This window comes from Anser anser (genome assembly GCF_964211835.1).
Source record: "Anser anser genome assembly, chromosome: 2".
Lineage (NCBI taxonomy): Eukaryota > Metazoa > Chordata > Aves > Anseriformes > Anatidae > Anser > Anser anser.
Window position 1 is genome coordinate 21,356,873 of NC_139721.1, and position 27,024 is coordinate 21,383,896.

The window sequence follows — 27,024 nt, forward strand, 5'->3', positions numbered from 1 at the left end:
CCTTGTAAGTCCTCTTTGGCAAATATAGCAATTTCTTATGGGGAATACACATAGTTTAGTTTCTTTGATGTGGCCACAGTCCATGAGCCACAACCTGAGAAGATCAGATACAGAAATACTCTGATTCCATATAGACAGACAGTGGGAACCATTCATTATACCTCCTCAGTCTTAAAGATAAATCAACAGCAAACACAGGGATGGAAAATATATACAGTAGTAAACAGATGCTTAATTTTTTTTCTTTATTTCTGTTTTCAAGTTCAAGGTCAATCTTCAATAATTTGCAGATAAAATGAGAGTACAAAAATGCTCCTTTTAGTCTAGTTTGAATCCCTATTTAAATGGGTTATTCATTATTTCCAAAGAAAACTAACTCTGCTTTTTCAAACACTGTTTCTGTGCTCAGATTAAATAGCTCTTTCTTTTCAGAAGGCATGTAAAACAGATTTCAATTCAAACATTAAAACCTTTTATACTTAGGTGTCAGAATCAAAAGCACAACTCAAAGACTCACAAAAAACTTGCATGAATTGCAGAACAGAAGTACATGTTAAAGACACAACAATGTAAACACACACAAACATACACAAATGGATTTATATGTATATCAACATATGAGAAAGACTAAAAAAAAGTTTCTCGTTTGTACGTGATCTTCATTTAGATATCAAAAATGTATGTTTAACTTAGCACTTACATATTGCTTAGACAATATTTGTACTTTCCTACTTTTTAGTAAAAGGTCCCGGGTTTTGCTGTTGCACAGTAGAATTGTACGTCTTCCAGTCAATGTCATGCAGAGTGGTGAAATTATGAAATATAGTGAGCATGAGGGACAAGATGAAGTAACAGTGAAAGATAAAATTACACTGAGTCACGGAGAAGGGGAATTGCCTAATGGTCTCTGCTGGTAACTGTAAATTCTCTCTCTTGTTTATCCAACATCCACTTTCTTTTGAGTGATTACATTTTTCACATATTAGAAGAAAATATATTTTACATATATATACATACCAGAATAAATTCCTATCCATACGTTGTATTGGCATTGTGGAAACATGACAAAATAAGTTTGTTTCTATTTAAAATTTGAACTAACGTAGACCATAAAAACTCTTCCAAGGTTGGCAAATAATTTCAGCAGGAAGTGTGTTGTTTCAATGCAGCTTTAGAAATCCTTCTGTGCAGCCAAGGACCGTGGAACAAATTAGGTGGCATAGTATCTTTTGTGAGAAAATTACATTTCAAAAATCCTGTCATATAGGAAGACAGAGATGTCAGCAGGCTCTTCTCTGAAAATGCGTGTCCTCTGACAAGGTTATTTTACCTCTGTATTTGAGCCATTTATATTTTCAAGACACTACTTGAAGAACAGACCCTGTAAGTAAGCCTCCTCACTCCAAGGAAGGCCACTGGGAATGAAGATGTCCAGATGACCCTTTGAGCTTACTTCTTCCACTAAAACAAACACAGGAATCTATTTTTAGTACTTTAAATTGTCTTGTGCAGTATAGTTTTGAGCTAGATTCTGCCACCCTTAATTATACAGAGTGGTATAATATTTCATAAGCAAATTGGTTGTCTCAGCTAGTAGTTGTCTCTAGCAGAGGCAAAGTAAAGAAAACGCAAATATAACCCAATCTACGTAGAGAGGCAGGATTCGTGTCTCCACAACGTGCTGTTAGTCCTATTAAGGTCCTTGGGAACTTACACATCAAGAGCTAATAAACTATCATCTTGGACATAAGGTAATTTCTGTTCAGTTACCACTTAATGAATAAGAACAGTAACGTGTTACAGGAAAAGACTGTATGAGGTTGCTTGTAGCTAGACATGGTTCATACTGCAAAGGCTGGATCCAGTCTTCGAATGCCCTGAAGTTATGACCTTGAAGTAGCTCAGGAAAGTTACCAAGAGCAGGTAGAGAGGTCATGCAGGGCACTCCGCCTTTGTGGCTCCACAGCTGCCACCCTGACGGGGGACGCGGTCAACAAAAGCAACATAAGCACAGGTAATTAGGTACCAATGCCGTCTCCTGCTAACCACCCTGTCATATCTCACACTCTGAATAGGAGACTCAGAAGACTCCCCGGTGACTACTCATATTCAGACAGGACTATCTCTCATACCGATGTGCTGCCACCTTTCTTTTGTTGTGTGACCTAAGACAACAGATGCATCCGGTCAGCACATCAGTACGAAGCGATTTCTTAGCTAGTAAATAACCTCACTGCCAGCACCCCTTTGTCTTTGTGTCTGCTCACCCTAATGTCATATCTGTCCAAGGCACCTCTCTGTGGAACAGCTTCTTATGTAATGAAACTTCCCTTTTGCCTTCTTTCAAAATCCACTGTACCCTTACACATACCAGCATGGTCAATTCCCTTCTGTAGCTTTCCTGTGTCACACGGGTTTATACTGTACTCTCTCTGCATGTAAATCCTTTGAAACAGGAGTGGGTTACGAGTTTGGCACAGACCTGCAATGGCTCACGGTCTGCTCTGCTCAAATAATGCAGAATCCTGAATGTGTGCTTTCAATCAGATTAGTACATGGCCACAAACAATGGCTATCCATTTCCAGATGAATATTGCTGGGCTGCTACAGCCAGTTTATTGTTAGAGGGAGTCAAGTCCCTTCCTGTCCTCTAATGTTGCAAGCAAGTTGGCAGAGAGCCACAAGCTGGAGGGATGTATACAGACTGTACTTGTCTTACGTGTACAACACTATTTTCCATATTTTTTAGTTGTTTTATGTAAATATGCAGCACAAGATCGGTTTTCAGATAACGTGTTGAACTGCAGAAAGTGTAGCACATGTTTTTTGTCCCCTTTTAGGACATAAAAAATAAATATTTCTTATAAATACATATTCATATTACAATATGTATTCAATAAATATTTGTTGTATGCAAAAATCTCTTACTGATTCTGGATTTTACTTTGCCTTTGTGTTGGAATAATTAATAAACAATTCCCTATTGCATAGACGTGTTGTACTCCACGGAAGGTGTTAAGTACTCATATACCTAGCAGCAAGTCATTAAAATGATCATAATATGGAACAAATTAGGATTCAGTCCCACAGTTCTATTTATAATGATTTGCCCAATTGCAAAAAAAAAAAAAAAAAAAAAAGATTACTTGCATTTCATACATGGATTTTCTTTCCAGTGCCATCTGTTTGTTATGAACAACTTTCGAGTAGTTGTTTCAAATGACCTTCTAAGGATATCCATATATGTTTGGTGGAGGAGGCAAATAAATTTACCTGTTCTATTTTCATAAAAATACAAATTTACAGAGAATATATATTATTATTTCTATACTGAGAAGCAATATATTGAATTAATTCCTGGTCTTCACTATACTGAAAATTTATATTCCTTTTAGCTGTATATTTCTGATAAACATGGATTACTATGACACAGGAGGCATACAATGTAACTAAATACATTCTGCACACCAAATCAACTACAACTGATTGAATGGAGTTAATTTTTTGAGCTGCCATTGGCAGAATATTCTTTTAAGAGTTATGGTTATTTTCACGTAATGTTAGTGTTTACTATTTGCCCAGAGTCTATTGAATTCAGTCTGGGTCTCAACATAATTAAAGGGGCTTGTCTAAAAATCCGAAATAGCCAGAACTCTACTTGCTAGCTCAAACTAGGAACTTCAGGTAAGTCTGATTAATACGAAAGTTACTGTTTTTAAGTCCTAAATTCTGTCAATATAGAAAATAAATTAAAATTAAGTAATTGAAAGTTTAATATATAAAAAGATTACTATATGACTTAACTTTATATTACTGATATGTATAGTTTAAAAGAGATTTAATGGAAGCCACCTATGTGTCTCTTTCCGAGATATCTGGGTTTGAATTTTATGAAAGTGAGCTCTTTAAATGAACTCTGTAGATTTGAATAAACACACGTTGGACCCCTTATGTCTAAAAATGCAGATTCATTTTCTTCATTTGCTGTTTTAAATTGAGATGAACAATGCCTCTCATCATGCAGTCTCATCCCAATAGCAATGCAGAACAAGACATACACAAGTAGATAACATAGCACTTAGTAAAAAACAAACGGCACAGATTTTGGTGTTTGTCTGCGTGGTGCCACTGCTTTAGACAAACGACATCCTACAGTGTCTGCAGATGTTTTCTACAAAACATGTTTCTGAAGGCACTCAGCAGCAGCTGCCTACTGCATCCGACATAGATCATCTTGAGTTCTTCAAATCTTCAGTGACTGATCACATTTAAAGTGCAGCGAAGTATTATCAGGTCCATTCTCACTTTCGTTTTACTTTGTTAATTGACACAATTCTTTGTTATCCTTCTGTCGCTTTGTCTGATGTTTTTTGTAACATTAATGGTGACTTCTTTTGTGGGCATTTTCTGTGTGTCCCGTTTACCCTGTGAAAGTTTTAAACAGCACAGTGAGTTCCACACCGACAGGACAGAGCCATTGGCAACTGCCTCATAATTAATGGAAACACTTCTCTTTACTAAACAGAACGACCTCATCAATCTTCACAGTACTGTGATGTGGAACAAGTTTCTCATTCAGCTTGGGTGTAAGCTTTTATAACTGCTTATAGGCTGCGGACATCAGTAGGCTTTGGATCAACCCTCTTGACTATTATTAGCATTTCTGTACATGTGTATTCGGAAAGTGGGGCAGATAAATCTGGTTTCAGTCCCGAAGTGGAAAGTAGAGGCTCCTGTGGATGTCACTGGGAATCAGGTGTGACTAGCCTGAGACGGACTTTTCTCTAATTTCTTTTAGGCTTCTTAAAAGAAAATACATTTTCAAAATAACACTTAGTTCTATTTGCATATAAGGCCTACGTACAATATACACATTCCAGATCTTTGTCAGGTTATTTCCAAATATTCAAAAAAGTCAGTCTCTCTGAAGCATGCAAACGCATCCCTAATTTAAATTTATCCTCCTTCATCTCCTAGTTTGTCTGCTTGTTTCCGTAAACAACGTGCTGTAATGCTCAGGAAACCGCATAGGTCTAGCAAAGGACACTCATGAGTGGGCAGATATAAACACAGAGCTGAGACAGGTGGTTTTGATCATTGCATTTCCAGTGTTTCATGAGACAATTTGCCAATGTAAATAAAGCCAGGTAAATTAAGTGTAATTTACTTGGTAATAATGCCAGCTGTAATAATGTCTGGTAAAATTCCACTGATACGAATGGAAAGTACATATTTATCTGTGGGCAGCACTGGGGGTCACATCTTCCAATGCCTATTACTTCTCATTTCTGCACAGAATGCACCTGCTGCTTTGCTATCTACTCCCCCGATGCTCATATTCACACACTGACTCTCCAAAGACCACATGTAACAAGAAAATCAAAGTAGGTTATTGTCAATCAGTGACATAACCTACTTCACCTTTGCTTTTGGGGTTGATTGTCCATTATATTGCCTTCACTCATATTAGGACTCTTTTGATCAGCAGCATCTTTTACATCCAAGTCCTTTTCATCTTGCAGACTTCCAGAATCCCAAAGTGGCTGCGGCTGGCAGGGCCCTCTGAAGGCCACCCGGTGCCACCCCTGCTCAAGCAGGGACACCCAGAGCAAGGTGCCCAGCACCACGTCCAGACATTACCCTCATGGGGGAGTGCTAAGCTTTCTCAGACACAGCCCATGCCATGCCCCTTCCCTTTCAACATCACAGATTGAACCCTGTCATATAACCGATGGATTGGGTGAAGAAGGAGGATGCTGTAGAGCTTGATGCTTAAGAAAATGAGACGCAGAAAGGTAAAGCAATTTACCCCCTATTACCTCGCAAACCAATGGCACAGCCCAGGTTTCCTGAGAGCTGCACGTGCTATATCACATTGCTTTCTATGGCATTTAGAGATAAACTGTAGTCAATGCGAATGTTCCGATGAATAAAATGGGCACATTTTTAGTTGGGGTGTTTGTGCATGTGACAGAAATAGTCACATTCTCTCCTCTAGGCATCTAAATTTTAGGTGTCCAAATTGGAAACCTACTCATCTTATGGTTACCTAAATAGCTGAGAAAAAAAGATTCAGAATTGCAACTCAGAGCTGGAGCCTAACTCAGGTACTACACCTTCTCCACTGTAGGAAGCTACGTTTGCTTTTTGGCTATAAGAAATTTAGACAAATTATCTTTCTTTCTTATATACCTCCATTTAGAAGTAGAGAATAATGTAAATGCTGTAATAAAAGTGCTACAAACATTTTCCGATGCTTTAAGCACCAGAAATTTTCTTTCCTCACTGGGTTACAATAGTACAAATACATTACTGAATGTATCTTAGCTAGAAAAAGGTAGGAGGATACATTCAAAGCCATAGTGCCCCAGGTCAGGAACACGCACTTTGCGTAGAAGCCAACACTCACAGTATTAATATGTTGTGGGAATTTACCCATATTACCCCTATTACACATATTTAGACTAGTAAGCCTAAACGCAGAAGTAATTTTTCAATTGCCTGCAGAATTAGAGAAACAATCTCCAACAATATGTCACGTATACACTATAATTCTGAAGTGTGGCCAAGTCTCTTTCAAATGGGATTAATAATTATGTTAGTTGTATTCAACCACATTCAGCCTGACCAGTTCTTTTTTCTCTGTGGGCTAATGCTTATAAAAGGCATTTATGTTTTTTTTCTTTACAGCAAACCTGTGGCTCTAGATATCGTGCTGATGTACGATGTGTACCTATACTTTTGGAGCTGTGGGATACAGCAGGATTTGTGTCACTGGGGAATGTCTCTGTAATTCCGAATTGCAACAGGTAATATAGTGAACGTTTAAAATAAGCATGAAAAGTACCAATGCGGTGTTTGTTAGAAAATACAACTTAAAGCTTACTGCAGATTGCCTTTTCCATTTGCTCAGGCCCCAACGACTGGCTTTTTCATCCATGGTTTTTACACTGGATGATCCTTCTACAAAGCTTACAGTAGGTGAGGGGTAGAAGGAGGTAGGATCTGATCCAAAGCCTAGTGAAGTTGTTGAAAGGACTCCTATTGCCTTCTTCAGGCTTTGCATCCAGCCTCAAATGAACCATGCAGCGCACATAATTTCAGCAAAGCAGTAATGAAGGAAAGACATATTCCCTTTCAGATTTTTAATCTAAATAATTTGCACAACACATGGCACAGTGGGACTGAGCTGAAGAATAATAAGCCTTTTTTTTTTTTTCCATAACAAGTGTATGGGTTGCTCCAGCTGCCAAATAAAACATCAATTTTGTGGCCATTCAGGCATGAGACATTGTCAGAGGCGCTGGGCTTAATCACGCTGTGGTGCGGTGCAACCATTTTATCTTATCCCAAGGCATCAAATACAGCTTGACTGCAACAAGGAGGGTTGTCATAAAAATCACGTTGACCCAGCTGAGGCAAGCACTGAGTGCAGGGCACGTAATTAATTACACCCTCACCTCTGCTGCTCGGAAGCCGCTCTGCCGCTGTGGCACAGCTCCAGGGGGGTGAACCGTGGGGTTTGTGCACTGGGGACCGCCAATGGTCCTCTTCTCGGCATTCAGAATCCCTGCCGTGGCTGACGTTGTGCTTACACCCGTCTGAGCTGATTTTCCATCCTCCAGAATACCTGGTGGGGATGTGTGAAATTGTGCAATTAGTACTGAGCAGCTGGTTATAACTGTGGCGGTGGTCACCTCCTGTTTCACCCCTTTTTGTGACAATGCAAGTCATGGATGGTGCTTCATGGCACCACAGTGACAGCACCCTACCTCGGTTTGTAGCTACCATCCTTACATTTATTTTATTATTTTTTTTTTCCCTTTCTTCTATATTCCACTCTGAAACATTGACTCAGAAAAGATGGAAGATGTGTTAAGGAGTACAGCACATTGGTAGCATTTCATCCATTTGCAGATCTCCATCAGCTTCGGACTGTGGGAGTTCCCACACAGAGCTGCTTGCACGAGCAAGGATTTAACTAAGAACCCAGAAGCAGGCACAAAAATGAGTTCCCCTTAAATCTATTTTGGTTATGGTAAATGTAGGGAGCATGACAGAAGAGAGCAGTATAGACTTAAGTGTTGCTCTATTTATGGCCTCAAACTTATTTTTGTTGAGGAAACGAACTCAGAAAAAATATATTTCATACTGTTTTGACCATCAGTAATAAAATAAATTATTAATTTGTTTTCTGCTCTAGCTGAGTGGACAAGGCAGGCACTGTACAGTATAATACTGACCAGCCTAAAAGAATTTTCTCATGTTATTACATTAACAAAAATCTGTTGTCATTTACAGCGAGTGCAGAGCACTATGCATCTGGTTACAACACTGAGTCTGAAATCCAAATACAAAGAGCAAATGGGATGCATGACTTTAGGTCTCAATTTTATTTTGGCAAAGCTTGTTTATAAAGAGCTTTATGTTCTAATAGGAAAAAAAAATTACTAACTGGCAATGAAGGTATCAAAACTGAAGAAGATATGAGTAGTCACAGATTCTAGGGGAAAAATAAATATGAGGAAAAACAATGACAATTTGTTAGTACTTGAAATGTGCATTGCATCATCAAAACCTCCTGTCATGAACCATGTGGGAATCCAAGCACAGTATTATGGGTATTAAAAATGAAACAGAGGAAATTCTGAATTCCTTCTGAGAGATCTGTCAGAAAAGCAGCTTTATCAATGGAAAACAACAACAGTAGCAGTTTGCAAATGCAATGACAGCATTGGTGGATAGGGGAAGACACTGTCCCTCATGACATCCTTGTCTCTGAGTTGGAGAGATGTGACAGATGGACCACTCGGTGGGTAAGGAATTGGCTGGATGGTCGCACTCAAAGAGTTGCTGTCAATGCCTCAGCGTCTAAGTGGAGCTCAGTGACAAGTGGTGTTCCCCTGGAGTCGGTACTGGGACCAGCACTGCTTAACATCTTCGTCAGAGACACGGACAGTGGGACTGAATGCACCCTCAGCAAGTTTTCTGATGACACCAAGCTGTGTCGTGCGGTCGACACACAGGAGGGAAGGGCTGCCATCCAGAGGGACCTGGGCAGGCCTGAGAGGTGGGCCTGTGTGAGCCTCCTGAGGTTCAACAAGGCCAAGTGCAAGGTCCTGCATCTGGGTAGGGCAATCACAAGCACAAATACAGGCTGGGTGGAGAATGGGTTGAGAGCAGCCCTGAGGAGAAGGACCTGGGGGTGGTGGTTGACGAAAAGCTTGACATGAGCCAGCAATGTGCACTTGCAGCCTAGGAAGCCAACCATGTCCTGGGCTGCACCAAAAGCAGCGTGGCCAGCAGGGTGAGGGAGGTGATTGTCCCCTTCTGCTCTGCTCCTGTGAGACTCCACTTCGAGCCCTGCGTTCAGCTTTGGGGCCCCCAGCACAAGGAAGACATGGACCTGTTGGAGTGAGTCCAGAGGAGGTCCACGAGGATGATCAAGGGGCTGGAGCACCTTTCCTATGCAGACAGGCTGAGGGAGCTGGGGTTCAGCCTGGAGAAGAGAAGGCCCCGGGCAGACCTTACAGCGGCCTTCCAGTGCCTAAAGGGGGCTACAGGAAAGCTGGGGAGGGACTCCTATAGGGGGTGTAGGGATAGGACAAAGGGGGAATAAGCTTTGAACTAAAAGAGAGGAGATTTAGATTAGATGTTAGGAAGAAATTCTTCACTCAGAGGGCGGTGAGGCCCTGGCACAGGCTGCCCAGAGAAGCTGTGGATGCCCCATCCCTGGAGGTGCTCGAGGCCAGGCTGGATGGGGCTTTGGGCAACCTGGGCTGGTGGGAGGTGTCCCTGCCCATGGCAGGGGGGTGGAACTGGGTGGGCTTTAGGGTCCCTTCCAACCCAAACCATTCTGTGGTTCTACAATTGTAAGATTTCAGAAGTCTGAATAAAAACTAGTCACTGCACTTCCCTAAGCAGTCAGAAGATGGTGATAGAGTTTTCCTAGGACAGTTTAACTTGTAATGGTAGTTACTAAGAATAATTCTAGATTGTCTATTTTTTGATTAAAAAAGTAAATAAATATTGAATTGAAACTTGAAAATATTATATTATAGTCTATTTAGGAAACAAAAAAAAATGCTTCAATCTTTGGAACTGCCTTTTTCTGCTAGATATAAAAACAAATGCTGTTTTCACATATAAATTTACAGGCAACTTCCCATAAGACACCAGTAAACCACCTCTCCTACATCTCTAGAAAGTCCATACCCACTTGTATTTTAGGTCCTATATCTTCCTACCAACCCACAGTGTACAATGAGAGGCAGAAAAGTGACTTGGTGCAGAACACGAAATAGTATAGACTGATACCGCACAGACAACCAGTTTTCAGGAAGGGAGATGCAGAGGCCTCTATCTATGTATGAGTAAGAGCTCTAAGCCAGTAGTCATGGCACAGGCTGCTTATTCACCTTGCAGAGGAGCTGTGTGAACAAGTTAGAGCACAGCCTTGAACAGGCAAAATGCTCTAGGCATCCCCTACTAATTCCATTAATTGAATCTCGGATGTTTCAAGCATATATGAGTTATAAGTTCTTCCTTCTGTGGAGTCATCCTCCTAAATTACTTTCCACCGTGTGTCCCTTCGGCCATATGGCCTCTAAGTAAGTTGTCTTGTGAAACAGCTGTCTGCTGAAAAGTAACTTTGTTATTAAGCACAGTTGTTCGTTTATCAGAAGATTGTGTTCCATCCCTCCTCTCTCACAGAACATTTTTTGTTACATCAATATTTTTCTGGAGGCTGATGGAAAATCTCAATCACTGGTATATTTGGTTCGTTTTTTTGTTCTCTGTTAGCTTGCAGCCTGAGCATCGTCCATTGCAGGGATGAGACATTTTTCCCAATACTTGTCAGAAGTGAACCAGGTATCAGCATCTGAAACTTCCACTGTGACTCCCACTATATCTTTATACAGATGAGCTTGTGATCACCAATAATAGATGCCCCTAGCAGAGTGACAAGCTTTTTTTATAGAATCATAGAATGTCCTGAGTTGGAAGGAACCCATAAGGATCATTGAGTCCAGCTCCTGGCACCACACGGGTCTACCCAAAAATTCAGACCATGAATTATTTTATTCTGAAAGATGTTTGCTATTCTGAAGTTAAGTAACTCTTGACTGCAAACCAGAGATGGTATTAAAGAAAAGATCAGGAACAGATTGTTGCTTTTTAAATAGCAACTATTTTGCATTGCTATTTGGAGTTTGCCACAGTACACAGAAATGGAAGAGCTAACTTTCCTCTCCTGCACAATCTGGAATTCGCAAGTTAACAGGCTGGTAATGCTAAGAGTCTTGCCTCAGTGTCATTTAAAGCAAGCTAACTGTCCGGATATTTATACCATCCTCACAGCACAGATTCGGTAAATACCCTCCACAGACTTTCACTGTAGAACTTCAGTAGAAATTCAAACAAATGGGTTCAGCAGTGTTGTTTTCATTCTCACTTTCCTGCCTTCCTGGACAACACCTGCCACAAGTCTGTGGGCCTTCTGAGGCCAGGGAAAATGGTAGATCCCATCACAACTCTCTGATAACTTCATATCTTTTATTTTTAAACAAATTGGTAAGCTTAGAATATTCTTATGGCTCCATTCCCAAAATCAGGGTTTCTGGGTGGTTATCAAACCTCCACCAAGGTAACGGTGACCTTCTCCTCAGGAATGGCTAGGCAGTGTTTGGGGACGGCCAGACTGTTCTCATCATGGGAAGAAATGGGTGATAAGAGACAGGCATTTCTTTGCTCATAATCCTGTTTGTTGAAGGTACAGGAGCTCTCCCTCGATGACCACAGGGAGGACACACACCAAGCAGCAGCCCCAGAAATCCAAGCCTACCTTCTTACGGAGAACTGCACTTAACATAATTTGTTCTCCCCAAGCAGTGCTCACTGTCTTCTTCCTTCCTACTGGCTAAGCTGCATGGGCAAGCTGACTTTTGTATTTCTTACCAGCCCGATAGAAATCCTTTAGGCGGTTGTCTGACAAACACTTCTTTCAGCAGCATTGGAGGAAAAAAAAAAAAAAGTGTTATTTTTAACTGAAATCAATCCCTGGGCTTCATTCAGCATCCAATGACGCAAGCAGTAGCCCTGGCACAACGTAGAAGGTAGCACAGGAGCTGAAACAAGCCGCAGAGACCAACTCACGTTGGTGACTGTTGGAGAAGTCTGATGGTTTAAACCAAATGATAATCTTCAAATAATTGTTCATTTTAAGTATTTTTAAATTCAGAATTTGAATAGATCTTGAACCAAATCTCCCCCTCCTCTCCCCCCCCCTTTTTTTTTTCCACTAATATAGTGACATTAAAATAGTGTCCTTTGTTTAAACTTCACCAAACACAAAAGTATGGAAAAAATTGGATATGGACAAAAATCAACTTCAGTTATTCAGTTTGACACAGAAAAACTAGGATCAGTCCCTAGGACCTGTGCATGTTTAAAATGTTCCACAGTTTAAAAGAAGGGTATTTAAGAGCATTTTTATAATTGTGTCGATACGTAGTGAACAGAGAGCCACCTAAAAGGAGAGGTGTCTTGATACAAGCAGGAAGACCAGCAAGATGGGAAAATCTGCCTGGAATATGTATCCTGTGTGAAGATCAACAGACATATCAGAAGTAATATAAACTCCTAAAACAGGACAAGGTGGGTATAACACAATTCTCACTATTAACACAAAAATTAAATGGTATTTTTAGTTAGCTCATATAAACAATATCTCTATATATATAGAGAGATAGATAGAGAGAGAGATTTTATATAATATATAAAATTAGCTCTCTAAGAACATCTGCTGCTCACAATTAGTAGTTTATAATAACATTGAATATTCAGACTCCTAGTAGGACACCGAGTTTTTCCAGTCTCTCTGGGATAACTGCTTACTCTCTTTGCTGTAAACTTAATGAAAAATTTAATGTGTGTTCAAGTAAACATCAGAATTAGTTTTTAGAAGGAGGAGTCTGAGCACTTTGATGATGCTGTTACGTTAGTTCTATCCCTGCTCTAAAACTCTCTTTATTAAATAACCGTAGCTATTATCTGCGAGTTCCGTAGTGCTTCAGACTTTTCTGTTCTTTAAAATATGATAGCGTCCTACTCATGACTAACCCATGACTTAAGTTTTCTTCATAAAATATTCTAGGTGGTAAATACTGTTCACAGGCATATTTTAGTTCTTAAATGACACTTGAAAATTGTGCTCCAAAAAGTTGTTCATAGGCTTGCAAAGTAATCACAAAATAAATAAAGCATGTTTAAATCGTATTTTGTAACCCTTTAAACCATTTCTCTCCCAAATGGGGAGGGAACAATCTAAGAAAGATTTTTAAAGAATCATTTCAGTAAAGAAGACGTTCATCAGAGAATTCAAAGAAAATGTAAAACATGGAATAAAAATTTTAGGTGTGTGTTTCTTATTCTTTTTCTGTTATGACGACAACGCTAGTGATAAAACCAGGAACAATGTATAGATGTTGCTGTAGTTCTTCATACAGCCTGGTTATTCCTAAGAATTAATGCATAAACCATCCTTTATGAGAATATCTCACAAAGATAAGAGGAATTTTTTACTTTTAAGATTTAACTCTTTCTAACCAGGTTATAGTATTGAAATAAAGACGATGTGAAGATGGCAAAAATGACATAATTAATTAAGGTTGCAAAAGAAAAACTGGAGTAAAAAGCAAAAATGCAAAAAGCATGAATCAACAGCTGACAGATACAGAAAGGAAAAAAGAAAAAAAATTATGGGGTTTTGTGCAGGACAGTTTTGTGCAGAACAAAAGATAAAGATATGACTTCCTCATAGCCTCATAGCTTTTTCTATATCTTGTCTCTGTATTAGATAGCTAATACATGCTACCTAGTGATCAAGAAAGGAAGAGGAGCAATGAGAGAGCAACACTTACAGGCAGCCTGTAATTATCAGGACTCCAGGAAACTTCTCAAAACCCAGATGGCATGAAGGTATGGCTGCCTGGATCTGGCTGCATAGACTTGGTCCAAAGAGCAATATCTTAGTAAGATCCAAGATGAACTGAAATCGTATGTTACAATACTTTATAATTACAAAAAGTGATGTTACAATAGCTAATGCTGCCAAGAAATTTGGAAGGGGTAGGAAGCCTGGTAGTACAGAGGATACATTAACCTTAGCCATTAGGATCAGACCTTTGTAGAGGAAATGATTCCCCATGTGCTTGCAGCAATGTTCTCCTGCCTGACCTCAAAGCAGGAGACACAAATTCTGACCCAAATAAGTTGCAGATCTGACCCAGTACTGTGCACCCTGTGCTGTCATGTGGCATGGTACTGAATAACAAGCATGCATGTGTTCAAAGTGAGTAAATGTTGATGAGTATGCCAAATTTATATCTATGGAACTGGCAATGACAAACCAGTAAGGTTCAATTTTCTGGTTCAGCAACACCCTTTTATTTATCACGGCTGTTATCTCATGAATAATGCATAACTGCTTTCTAAAATGCCTGCATAATAAGATGTACGCTGCACTGTAAAGATGTACTCAGAGAAAATTCACAGTAAAGAATAATGAATGCTATTACTACAACATGCAGTTGCTTCCAGAGAAAATATGTATTTGGTACCATCACTGAATTTCTTGCTTTTAGTGTCACAGATAGATAACAGATATACAGATCACTGAAATACCTGTCTTCTAGGCCTGCTCTCCTGATTTGAAACTACTGATGCTTGGGAAAACCACACATCTGCAGGACTGGCTGGTGGTAGGCACCTGTACAGCAAAAATACAGCATAGAGTGGGTCCTATTAAAAATGAATGGATAGAAGGCTGTGAAGAGGGTAGAGCTTAAGTCATTGCCTCTGAAGCAGAAGCCTAAGGGATGATGCCAGATGGTCAGTACATCTGCAACAGACTTTTTTTTTTTTTTTCCCAAAAAAGGAAGGATTTGGAAACTTTTGGACATAGCAAAGAGTGAATTTTTTCACTCTGGATAAAGGAGCCAGAAGATCTGCAGAGGGAGAACGTTCTGCAGCAGGAAAATGTCATCAGAAACATCTTGCATTTATTGAATCAGCAGATATAATAATGCAATAAATTTACCTCCCAGACATTCAGAGAATCCAGACTGATTTATCTGAACTCTAACATGATATAAACCGTCGACAGTGAAGCAAAACAAAACAAAACAAAACAAACCACAACACAACACAACAAAACAAAACAAAGTATTTGTGTCTTTGCCACTAGGGGCTTGGCACTGCCCCCAGCTCGCAGCATGCCCTGCAGCCGGAGGGGCTGCATCCCATGTCCCATCATCTGCTTGTCTGAACTCTGCTTGTCCCAGGAGCAAGGCAGTCTCATTTTCTGTTTAGAAAGTACCTACTTTGCTTTCAGGGCTAAGGAACTAGGTAATAAATAAGAGCAATATGAAGAGATCTGTGTTCATGCAAGACAAGAGGACTCAGATAACACTTAATAGATAACAGAAGGCAAATCAGACTCTCTGATCCTCATTTGGCCATGGTTTTGTCATGTTCAGAGCCTTACAGAATTGTGTTCTTCTGTAAGACAATGGCATAAAATGTCTAACTCGGTACTAAAAGCTCAAGCTCATGATTAATATATTTAATAATGTAAATGATATATGCACAATGGGGTCCTGGCAAAACTGAGAAATTAAGCAACATGTCTTGCTTTCCTTTTTTCCAACTTCATTTCTGAGCATAAGACAAATGTTATTCTTAGAGATCTGTGTATTTCAAAACTTCTCCTATCATGGCTTTTCTGAAACATGGCAAGATGCTCCTCTTGTGTAGATAAAAGGAATTTTTTAGAGATTCTGAAACTGAAATTTAACAAGCGCATGCATAAATAAACATATGATAAATAGCTCTGACAGTCTGGTTGGATTTATTACGGCAATATTAAGATTTCTGCTATAGAGTACTCAAGGATTCTAGCAGACAAATAGAACACAGGAAAGTCAGCATTAAAGCCACAAACCTTGATGTGCTCTAGATGGTCTTATTTCTCGGTTACAGACAAATGCTAAGTGTTTCCTTACTGGCATGTTTTGATTTCAATTTATGATCCAGAATCATGGTACAACTTCCCTGTTCTTGTAAACAAACTTAACAATTTTGCAACCACATCTATGAAATGAAAGGTGCATATAAAATTTATGTTTATTCCAAATAGTAAAACCACTCCGCGATGATCTTTAATGATGTGCAAAACATCTGCAAAATATTAGCCTGGATTTAGATTTGTTGACTAGTCATGCTGCATGGAAATCTGAGTGCTCTGAAGATGCAGTGATCATTTCAAAGATCAAGATACTGCATGGAAAATAGACTCCAGAAGTAGATTAGGAGGGAATTGGTCTGATCCTGAAGGGAAGATAAGAAATGTAAACTTGAAAGAATTATAATCAGAGTGCTAGGGAAGGACTTCATGACAGAAAGGTATCAGAGTCTGATGGATGAAGATACAGATTTTAATAGCTGGAACAGGAATGAAGAACTGAATTCTCACTACATTGTGGAATAAGTATTAGCAACATTTTGGAAGAGCCTTCGTACACATGGAGAAGTCACAGGCGTCGATGGCTGAATATTTTTTAAGCCTGGGAAAATCTTGAGATGGAAGAAATTAAAGAACTTACCAGTGCCACATAATGTGCCAGAAACAGATCACTCATTCCTCCAAAGTGAAAACTCAACATACGAATAGCAAACCTCCAAAACGCTTTTTATAATGTTAGAAATATAGACAGAACATGGATCTGATTCTCCATGTGCAGAGATCTATACTACGTTTCAGTACTGCCTGTGAAAAATTCACCATAAAAAATGATACACTCCATGCACGGTGCTGTACTTCATGGCCGTCCAAGCTAAGTCAAGTCACCCCTGTTTTCCAGAGGTGTTTGCTTTTGGATCAGTTCCTGTCTGATACTTTCCTTTTAAAATGGAAAGAAAAAAATAGGGAATCACTGCGCTGGATGGAAAACACGATGCACACTGCTGACCCTCTCCCAGCCACCCTTACCACAACTGCTGTACCCACCCTCTCTTAAGGACGGTCCTGAACAGTGGCTTAGATTTGCAGGTGTTTCTTTCTTTCTTTGCAGGTCTTTCTTTCTCCTTAGGGAGGGGGCAATGAAACATCACTTATTTTGTTTTAGAATAATTTCTGGTCCAGAAATAGGAAGTATTATTAACATTTTCATTACCTAGCTAATCATGTGTGGAAGCTTAAGATGAGTAGGTTGTATCATTTCAATTAATCATTGAGAGAAGCAACAAAATATTTAGGCAGATTAAACAAAAATCTTCATGAAAAACATCTAAAAACACATGAAATTTGATCCAAATGTCCCTTCAGTTTTGCTCACCAAGGTTCAGCAGCTGGAAATCGAAGCAGAAGCTTCCAGGTAAGACATGAGATGTGCTTTAACAAAGAGTGATTAGCTACTGGAATAATTTAAAAAGACTTTGGCAAAAGGTCAGTGACTGACAAGTTGTAAATTAAGTCTGAATTTCCTGAAGATACTCACACTCCATGTGGGAATTGATTCAGAAAAAAGACAAAGGGCTGTATGGCCAGTTGAAATTTCCAGCCTTACAGTCTATGTATATTTGAATGGATGTTGATGATTTCACCAGCTCATGTATGAATGTGATCATAAAATGCTTTGCCTTAAGATATCCGTATGTATGTGAAAAAGCTGCTGCTCATATTTTGTGTTCATCCTAAAACAATTGCAGTGGTTGTGTTAAAACCTAATGTTATCAGCTGTTAACAATCAGCTAAGTAACTCCATGACAATTTCCTCATCTTTTCTCCTGCCAGTGCTGAACACACTCAGAAATCACTCAGATATGAGAGACAGATACTCATACTTCTAGCACAGCAAGTGTTAGCATAAAACCCTTCTGATAGCCCTCGTGGGAAATGCAAGCAGTTTACAAGAATGACAACTGCAACGTGAGAGGAAGCAAGGAGAGGACTATATCCAGCTGAAACATACAGAAATACAAACGTATGCATTGCTAGGAAACTGGTTTAAAAAAAAATAAAAATCAGTCAGTAGAGGAGCTGGCTGATCATTTTGCTCTTCAGTAACTGGCATCCACCTGAGCAGGCTAACCTGAACCCATGATCTTCCAGGAGGAATGGGAGGCTGAAAATTACTTCTTTTTCATCAGATGCTTAACATTTAAGGCTGAGTCAAGCCAACGGCAATACAGAATCAGTCTGGAGGCTCTCGGTGCATTTAAGAAAACCTTAAAATGGGAAATCCTACCTTGCAGCCTAAAGCTGCCAACGCTACCAGTAAAATGTTTCTCTCCCATTTACCTGTTTGTTTTACTCTTAACCTGCATTTTTCCTAAACAGATCGGGAAAGGCAGTGTTACAGTCTAGGGAAATAATTATGCATGTGCTCATCAGATAATAAAATTGGGGTAGGAATGCATTATCTATCACTGTGCAATAAAGGTACAAGCCACTTTTTTTCATGCAAGTGCACTGCAGAGCCATGTATGTAATCACATAATGCATCTTCTGAAATGTTATCCACATAATCTCAAAAAGAGTGCTGCTTTATGGAAGTCAAACCAAAAGCCTTATACTAAACTCATAGTTATATTTTTTTCAGTCTTTCCTATTACTGTATCTGAATTTAAGGTAAAAGCCAACTTTAAATCCCAGAACTTTTAGTTGTAATCTACTGATTTCATTTGTAAACTGCAGGAATAGCTGAGAAAAAAGTGGGATGAATAACATCAGTTTTCTTTCTATTAAGAAATATATTTTTATACCTGACAACAGGTATTCAGATTTTTTTCACTTAAGTGCTGGATTACTGCGCTATGTGCTCAGTGTGAAAATTTTGGAAATTTTAGTCAATGGACAGTGAGGTAAACTGGACTCTGCTATGCTTCTCGTATAAACACATTACGCCTCTGTTTTGAGACTGGGAGTCTTCACTGGAATCTTATTGCAGTTTTCAGTGTTAGTTTTGAACTATACAATCCTAAACTGGAAAATATAGGATTAGAACAGGTGAGAAAGAGTAAATTCATCCCCCAAAAACAGAAAAGAAGAAAAAAAAAAAAAGGAATTTTTAAATGTCCTGAATGGGAATATAAATGGAGGAAAAAAAGAAAGGGGAGATTTTTCTACAAGAAGGATTTTGCAGAACAATTTCATTCTGAGAAACCTGCAGGCAGCAGGTGTCATTGACAAAAGCACTCAAAGGGGAGAAAAGAGCACAAGGGTTTCCTGCTCGAACACTTGCCCTCTCTCGCCATCCCTCCTGCCCACTGCTGGCTCCAGCAGCGGAGGTCAGCAGCTCTTCCCACAGCTAATGAGAGCCCTTTGGGCAAGCACTAACAACATTCTTCTTGTTGTTGAAGATTTTGGTGCTGAAAGAAAATCGCGAAAATCATCCAGAGAAGGTTCCCAATCCTCTCAGCTGCTTATCATCTCTGCTGATGCCTTTCTACTTGGGGCTACGGTGACAGCAAGGAAACTGTCAAGGTGTTTGTGCACATCGCATTTTAGAGGCTTTGTTTTATCCATGGGTAAATGACTATACTGGGGTAAACTATCAGTCCTAGTGGGTCTACTTTAGACTGCAAGAGGGTTTTAGCAAGACTTGGCCTTTGTCTGAAGGGGAATTAATCAGAGGTGAAGAGACCTGATGGGAGAGTCATCACACTATGTTTAAAAATCATAACTGATTGGGGCTCAGGTTCAACAATCCATCGTCAGCCTTTTCCTTCAGCAAAGCAGAAAGATGCCAGCACCCTGCTTCTGTGGGGCAGGACGGGCAGCCGGAGGGGGCAGCACCTCTCAGGGGGCTCAGTGCCACCCCTGGTGCCACTAATACACGGCCACCAAACGCTGCCGGGGCTTGTCACCTACAGAGCCCAGGGCAGCTAACAAAATAGCAAGCTGAAGGCTCTCGGTAGGAGACTTTTTCTCATCTGTTGATTATCTCTGATACTTTTAATTAAATTTATCATGGTGTGGACTCTCCTTTTTATATGGCAGTGGATATTTGTTAAGGAAGAATTCATTAACAAATACTTAGAGGTGGTGGAGGGAGTTTGTTTATTTGCCCCATCAGAACATACTAAACGTCACTGGCATCTTTTTGCTGAACTGACAGAACACAAGAAATAAAAATACCCACAAAGCAGATGATCACACAGAATGGCCATAGTGCGAAACAGCAGCAACAGTCCCACCCAAATTATTTACTTTCCCTACACGTTCTCCCAAACAACATTTACTTCTCTAACAATCCTTCTCTCATAATCTCGTAAAAAGCTTAAGCACATGTGGTCTCAATATCAACAGGACTTTTACCATGCTCAGAAATAAGGAGATGTTTAAGGAGATGGGTATGGGTCTGATGACTCAGACATACAAGGAAAATGTCCTTAAGTTCTCTGATGATGTACTGAGACATTTTGTTGCTTGAAATTTGTATTTCAGCTTTTGTGCTTAAATGACATCTGTACCTATGTGAAATTAAGACAATATTAAACTATTAAACCAGAGCAAAGATTAAAATGCATGGCTTGGAAGAATTTACAAGCAATGGTTAGGCTAAAGAATATGGTTATTACAAAAAGCTCTATCCTCTAATTTTTCTAATAATTCTAATGCTGTCTTTCAGTGGTGTAACTATTGCTTTGGGCCATCACTGGCTGAGCAAAACCCAAGGGTATGTGGTAAATGAAGAACGGCAGCGCTGAGTACTGTCAGTGCGGTGGGCTGCCCACCGTCATTTATTGCAGAGATTATCCATTTAGTTCTATTGTTTTCCTCCACCGCTGTCTAAGGCTTTTTATAATTCCCTGATCCATAGACTCATGCAAAATTGTGTATTTTTTATGGCAAAGGCTGTTGTTATTTTCCCATTTCCAAGGCAGGAGTACAGCTGGGCAGCGTACCAGTGCTGTTCCCCTTATGTCCTGCTACTTCACATCCTTCTCTGGCAGGCGTGCTGAAAAGTTTAACTAAAGTCAGTGAAGTATTTGTGGATGATCAGATCTTCCAAAACAGCAGGCTCTCTGAGCTTTTGGTATGGAGTTTGTGCTTTCTAATCCTCTTCTTGTGCAGGTGTTAAAGGACCTGCGATAACACGCTCTACAGAGGAGCCTTACATGTATGGGAAGGCTATTATCCACCCATGTAAACATTAACACACTAAAAGCTGGTGTACAAAGCTGAGCAGACACATAGGAACCCTGCTTTCTGAAAGCCAGATGATAAAAACTAGAAGGAAAAGCTTTCTCTCTCTATGAAACATCACACATGCTCTATTTTTCTTTCTTCTCTTGCCTTTTTTTTTTTTTTTTGGTGTGGCTTAGAAGGGTTTGTTCAGTACCGTCCTCCATACAGAGTCCAGAGACTGTATAATTAAAGTCCAGAAACAATATTAAAATGGGTTCCTCTAACTCATACCATATTATTATACCCAAGATCTGGATTAAGGCAGAATATGGAACTACTGTAATCTGTCTACAGCCCAGGATGATGCTCTGCCTATTCACTTTCACTGTAATTCTGAGCTGCAATAAGGTTATGTCCTTAAAATATCACATGCCAGAATCACTGCTGTTGTTGTTCCTTAAACATACCAGATTTTGAACCAACCAGTTAAACAAGCAGTTTTAACAGGCAGAAGAGATACTGATATACCTGGATTACTCACTAGCAAAAGTGAGCAGTCTTTGGCTCCTAAGCGAAAACAGTTTTTTTTGTTGTTGTTTTTTTTTTTTTTTTAATTAAATGCTCCTCTGCAGTCTGATTTACAAGAAACAATCTGCTGCACAAAAGAAGTTCTTCATTTACAACCTGATGCTTATTCATTTATCTTAAGCCTTTAACTGTATGTTTACCTGGTAAATGAAGCAAGAGACGATTGCAGCTGTGGTCAAAACCAATCCCAGTCTGTGTTGTTATGGCAACTAGTATTCAAACAGCCCTAGTATTTTTCTAAAACTGCATTCAGTCTCTCCTACTATAAAGAATGGAAAAGCAATTTTCAAAAACTTCTATATGAAAGGTTGCCACTGAAGCACTGCATTCTGCATACTGAGACTTGGCCAGAGGCTAACTGCGAGGATGAACACGGGCTATAAAACTTCCCGTAGCTGGCAGTAATCACAAAACAGCAGCATAATCGTGTCCTTTAACCCCAGAGGAAAGAACAAGAATTATTCATAAGTGCACAACTATGCTAAAGGCAACCGTGTAAAGTAAAATGCTAGTCAACCATGCTTCTAGATACTAACAGCATTTCTCTCCTACTCTTGGGATGGATTTTTTACAGGTTTTTGTTTTTTTTTTTGAATAAAAGGCTACAATCTGCTCCCATTTCATAGCTGTTTTGTGAATGTCTTCACAAAGGGATGAACTGATTCTAGTGTAGGTTTCATTTCTGGCAGATCACCAACTGCAGTTCTATTTTCTGATGTCAATTGTTTCTCCCAGGTGCATCAGGTCATACCTGTGGATAATATTTTTCTTCAGTGTGCTTCAGGAGGAAAGACTTTACTATAGGAATAGTACAAAGCACAAAGACAATAAAAACCAATTGTCTTTGGTTTCAAATCCTTAGCTGATACTGTGAGAGAGGCAATGATAAAAAATAAATGAACATTTTATTAGTCGAGGCACTGAACAAATGAGTTCAGAGACAATCAATACACAGCTTCTCAGCTCTGATACAAGGGAGTTATTTTTCACTTGGTTGCTACATCATTTAAAAATTAATTACTTTTATTTGCATTTAAGTAACAATCTCCAGCCAAGACTGGGGTCGTACTGTGCTAGTCACTGTTGGAAACAGTAAGGACAGATCCTGTCCTAAGGAGTTTGCAGCAAATGAGCTAAATCTTGACTGTAAGGTCTTTCCGACCATGAGGCAACATGCTGCTTTATCCAATCTAAGGCACTTTCAAGCGTAATAAAGAAAAAATAATTGAATACAGCAGCTTAGTCACTGAAAAAAATATATAAAATAAATAAATAACAGAAAGAAATAGAAAGAAGATGGCCTCCTTGAGAAAAAATAAATTGTTACAATTGCTACTTAATCAGTTTTTAAAACACTTTTACAGTACTGGTAGGAAATTGTGCATCTTAACTTCCCAGCCTACATATATGCACATATCAGAGAGTTATCCCAGTGTAACACAGCAGAATATGCAATTGTGTTCCAAAATACTTCAGTTTTTGTGCAGATTTTTTTTTTAATTTAACCTTTTCCCTGTGGTTTGCTTGTAACCCACGCAGTCCGCCCCTGGGGACCAGCCTGATCCTGTGGATTCTTCCTCCCTCCCAAAGTCATTTCTCGTGCTAACACTTCCACTTAGCTGAATCAGACTGTCTGAAAGGGAAGGCAATTTGTGCAGAGGGTTGCAAGGATCAAGGAACGGTTACCAAGCAGAAATGTAGTCTATTATTTCCCCCAGCTATAGCCTACGCAGTAGCCGAACCTTGTGAAAAGTTCTTCGCTTGCACACCGATGGTGCTCGTATGAGAAGCCGCTCCTTTGTACTCTCTCATTGTGAGTCTTGCTTTTTTCTCCCTCCTGGAAGCCACTCGCCCTATGAACAGTACATAATCTTGTGGTTTAGAAGATGTCTTTCAATTTCACCACCTGCAGTGCTTCATGAAGTCGTTTATTACTTTTTTACTGCGCTCATCCTTACCAACGTACCCTGTTCATCACTGCCACAGGCTCAGCGCTGTAATGCAGCCAGCTGCGATCACACATATTTGTGTCTGTTAGCGACTGGTCCTGAACCTGGGAAAAGTTGTCTGTCTGATTTTAGCGATATTATATAACAATTGCTCTTGTCCCACAGGTCTTCCCCCTCCAAAATGGAGAAAAATGTTAAAATGTAAAAAATCATGTGGGGAAGTGAACAAATATTCTAAGGAAGGATCAGCTGAAATAGAAAGAAAAGAAAAGGGAAGGGAAAATGAAAAAAACTATTGCATGACTTCCTTTTTAATTTAATGAAAATTTAGCTCTCAGAATGCTTTAGTAAATATACAAACATTTGGCTACACAAATACATCCAGTTCCAATGAGAGTAGACACAGAACACTAAATATGCTGTCTTACAAGAAGAGAAGGATAAAATGAAATTTTGGGATGAGATGAGATTACTAAGATTAATATATAGCAGTTACTAACCCTTTCTTCATTAGTATGCTCACTGATCCTGTATACCACGTTCTTTCCACCTAGAGTAATTTGTCCCTCTTTCCATTTTGATATCCGATGTCCGGGGTTGTTCTTTTGCACTTATTTGACACAAGCCAAAAATCCCAGCCATCTTGTTGTTGGTTCATTCCCCAAATCTTTTCTTCATCCTATCTTCACTTCTCTCTCTTCACTGAATTTCCCCAATTTATTCCAAGGGAAAAATGACAAAGGACAACTGCATCCTCTTCTCCCGGCCGCCTTTGGCTTGTCCCCTTCCCCCTGGCTCCCAGATGCAGCATTTTCTTACCTCCAGTTATCCCAGTTGTTATGGGATCACATCCCATCTCCTCAGCTGCCCCGTCTTCCCCTTCTCCCCTCCCTTATTCCCCTCCTTTGTCTCCCACTCTTCTGTAGTTCTCAGCTCTCACAATGAAGCCGTGCTTTCCTGTTTAAGCCTTAAACCCACACTTGACCTCATTTGCCCCTCCAATTGCTGTTTCCTCTCCCTTTCATCTGTAAATTCACGGAATGCCTCGTTTCTGGTCACTGGAGTACCTCTCCTTAGTCCCTTCCTTTCCTACTCAGCCGTTACCCTACAACAGCTCTCACTGAGGTACTTTATGACTTTCTAGGACCACTGCACATTCCCCAGGTTCCCTGAGCTGCTGGCTGCGGCCAGCCTGGCTGTGTCGAAGTGTGAATCTCCCCTTTCTGAAGCCTTGTCCTTCCTAGTTCCTATTAGCCTCTCCTCTCCTCATTCTTCTTCTCTATTCTCTTCTGCAATATATTTTTGTAGAGTTTTTCTCTTGCCCTAATCATTTACTAGCGTACTCGAGAGTCGTCTCTTGTCCTCTTATCTCTGGTATTCTCATCTGTGAATTCAATTATCGTGTGTTAGTGTAGAACACTTACTGATCTACCCCTTTTTCATCTCCTACTCAGTATCACATCTCAGACTGTATCTGGCTTCTCCGTATGATGTTCAGCCATCAACATAAAGTAAACATGGCTAAAATAGTGATAAGCATGAGTCCCGAGGTCATTCTTACTGTGTCTAGCCTTGACTGCTGGAGACAGTCAATGACTGTTGCCTGTCATTCAAGCTTCCCAGCCAATAGCATCTCAAACCTCTTTAAATTCCTTCTCTAATCCTTTTTTTTTTTTTTTTTAATACAGCATTTCATATGCCAACTCACCTTCCAGGTCTCACAATTTGCCGTGCAATTTCCGCACAGCCTTCCTCTAGCCCCCACGAGCACAGCATACACCCTTCTCTTCTCCCTCCCTGTCACGTTTCAGTCAGCGCGGAGTCGTCGTCTCCCCGCTCCGGCTGGCCGGTGATGCCCACCTTTGTCAATTTGCAGCCATGCCCTTTTTGTGATTTCTTCCTGGTGCTTTGTAGCCCAGCATAAAAAGCTGCAAAGCTTCTTCCCTCACCACACGCACGCTGAAGCTGCCTGTATGCATTTACTGCTTTACATGCAAGCTTGGATCTATCTGGGCAGCACTCATATCCGTGTGGTGCTTGTACAACAGCTAGCACAATGAATTTCTGCAGCTGGGCTGAGATTTCTAGACACCGCTGCATACCGACTAGTTCTGAAAACACGTTAAAAGCCCACATCAGACCAGAGCTCCTCGTTCCCTATCCCACCTTCGTCCCTAGCGCAATCCCGTGGACGCACGGCTAAGGCTGTGCCACGAGCTGCCGGGAACTGGGAGACTCAAACTTGGCAGGGCACCATTTGATCCCATTTCTGTTTTGCGCATCTCCCAAATTGCATGGTATGAAGCAGCAGGCTGGGACATCGCTACCTCTTATTTCAAACCTATTTTCTCGAGGAGCTGCTTTGCAAAACAACCCCCAGAACAAACAAACACCCCCCAAATCCCCAAACCCACCGCGTCTTCAACCTCCAAACCCCACCTTCCCTCCCCTCCTGGTGCCCCATGGGGTTCATAAGGCCACTCGCGACACCCCCACGGCCACCCAGCCCGGCGGGGGTCCCCGACCCGGCAGTGCCCGGCTCCCCCCGGCCCCATCCCTCCCCGGGGACCCCTCCTCGCCCCCCGCCCGGCCCCGCTCACCGGTGCGCCCCGCGCCCTGCTCCCTCCCTCCGGCCTCGGCGCCGCCGGGCTCCTGCGGGGGGCTCTCGGAGTCGGTATAGGTCAGCCAGGTGGACTCGGTCTCCCTCGTCCAGCTCTCGTAGTACCGAGGCTCGATGGCGTCTGCCCGGCTGCCCCCGCAGCCCATCGCGGCGCCCGCTCTCAGCGCCGCCGGGGGCACGGCAGCATCGTGCTGCTCTCACTGGCACGGCTCGGATCGGTTCGGCACCGCTCGGCACGGCACGGCTCGGCACGGCTCGGCACGGCCTCCCCCGTCTCCCCCCGCCTTCTCGCCCCCTCTCCCGCTCACCCCCTCCACTCCATCCCCGTCCCCGTCCCCGCTCCTCCCCGCCTTTATCATCGCCCTCAGCCACCCCTCCCTCCTCCCTGTCCCCTCCCCTCCCTTTTGCCTCCTCTCTCTTCCCAGCCCTTCCCCTCTCCACGGCCCCTTTTTCTCCCCCCGACCCCCTCCTACCCCCCCTCCACCGCCCCCTCGGCTCCCCGCCGGGTGCTGCACCCCCCCACGAGGGCGGGGGAACAGTCACCCACCGTGGCTGGCATCCTCCTGGCCTCCTTCCACAGCCCCTTCTGCATCCCGCGGTTGGGTCTTGCAGCCCGTTCCGTAAAGCCACCTGCCCCCTGCTCGATTTCACCCCTGGAGCCTCGCTCCTGGCTT

General features: G+C 41.1%; 1 protein-coding gene across 1 annotated transcript; it reads right to left on the bottom strand.

The window, feature by feature from the left end:
* Positions 1-212: 212 nt before the first annotated feature.
* On the bottom strand, positions 213-26,677 carry BAALC (BAALC binder of MAP3K1 and KLF4). The gene is made up of 3 exons (XM_083822324.1): positions 26,331-26,677; positions 7,461-7,630; positions 213-4,425 (listed from the first exon to the last, which is right to left on the bottom strand). The coding sequence occupies exons 1-3, from the start codon at positions 26,494-26,496 to the stop codon at positions 4,321-4,323; spliced, it is 441 nt and encodes a 146-aa protein (XP_083678450.1). The 5' UTR covers positions 26,497-26,677; the 3' UTR covers positions 213-4,320.
* Positions 26,678-27,024: the final 347 nt, after the last annotated feature.

Excerpts from the sequence above, each read along its gene's own strand:
- BAALC (XM_083822324.1), bottom strand. The coding sequence starts at position 26,496 with ATGGGCTGCGGGGGCAGCCGGGCAGACGCCATCGAGCCTCGGTACTAC. Across the intron at positions 7,631-26,330 it reads GCAGGGCGCGGGGCGCACCG|GTATTCTGGAGGATGGAAAA; the intron begins GTGAGCGGGGCC and ends CATCCCCACCAG. Across the intron at positions 4,426-7,460 it reads GCGGCTTCCGAGCAGCAGAG|GGTAAACGGGACACACAGAA; the intron begins GTGAGGGTGTAA and ends AAACTTTCACAG.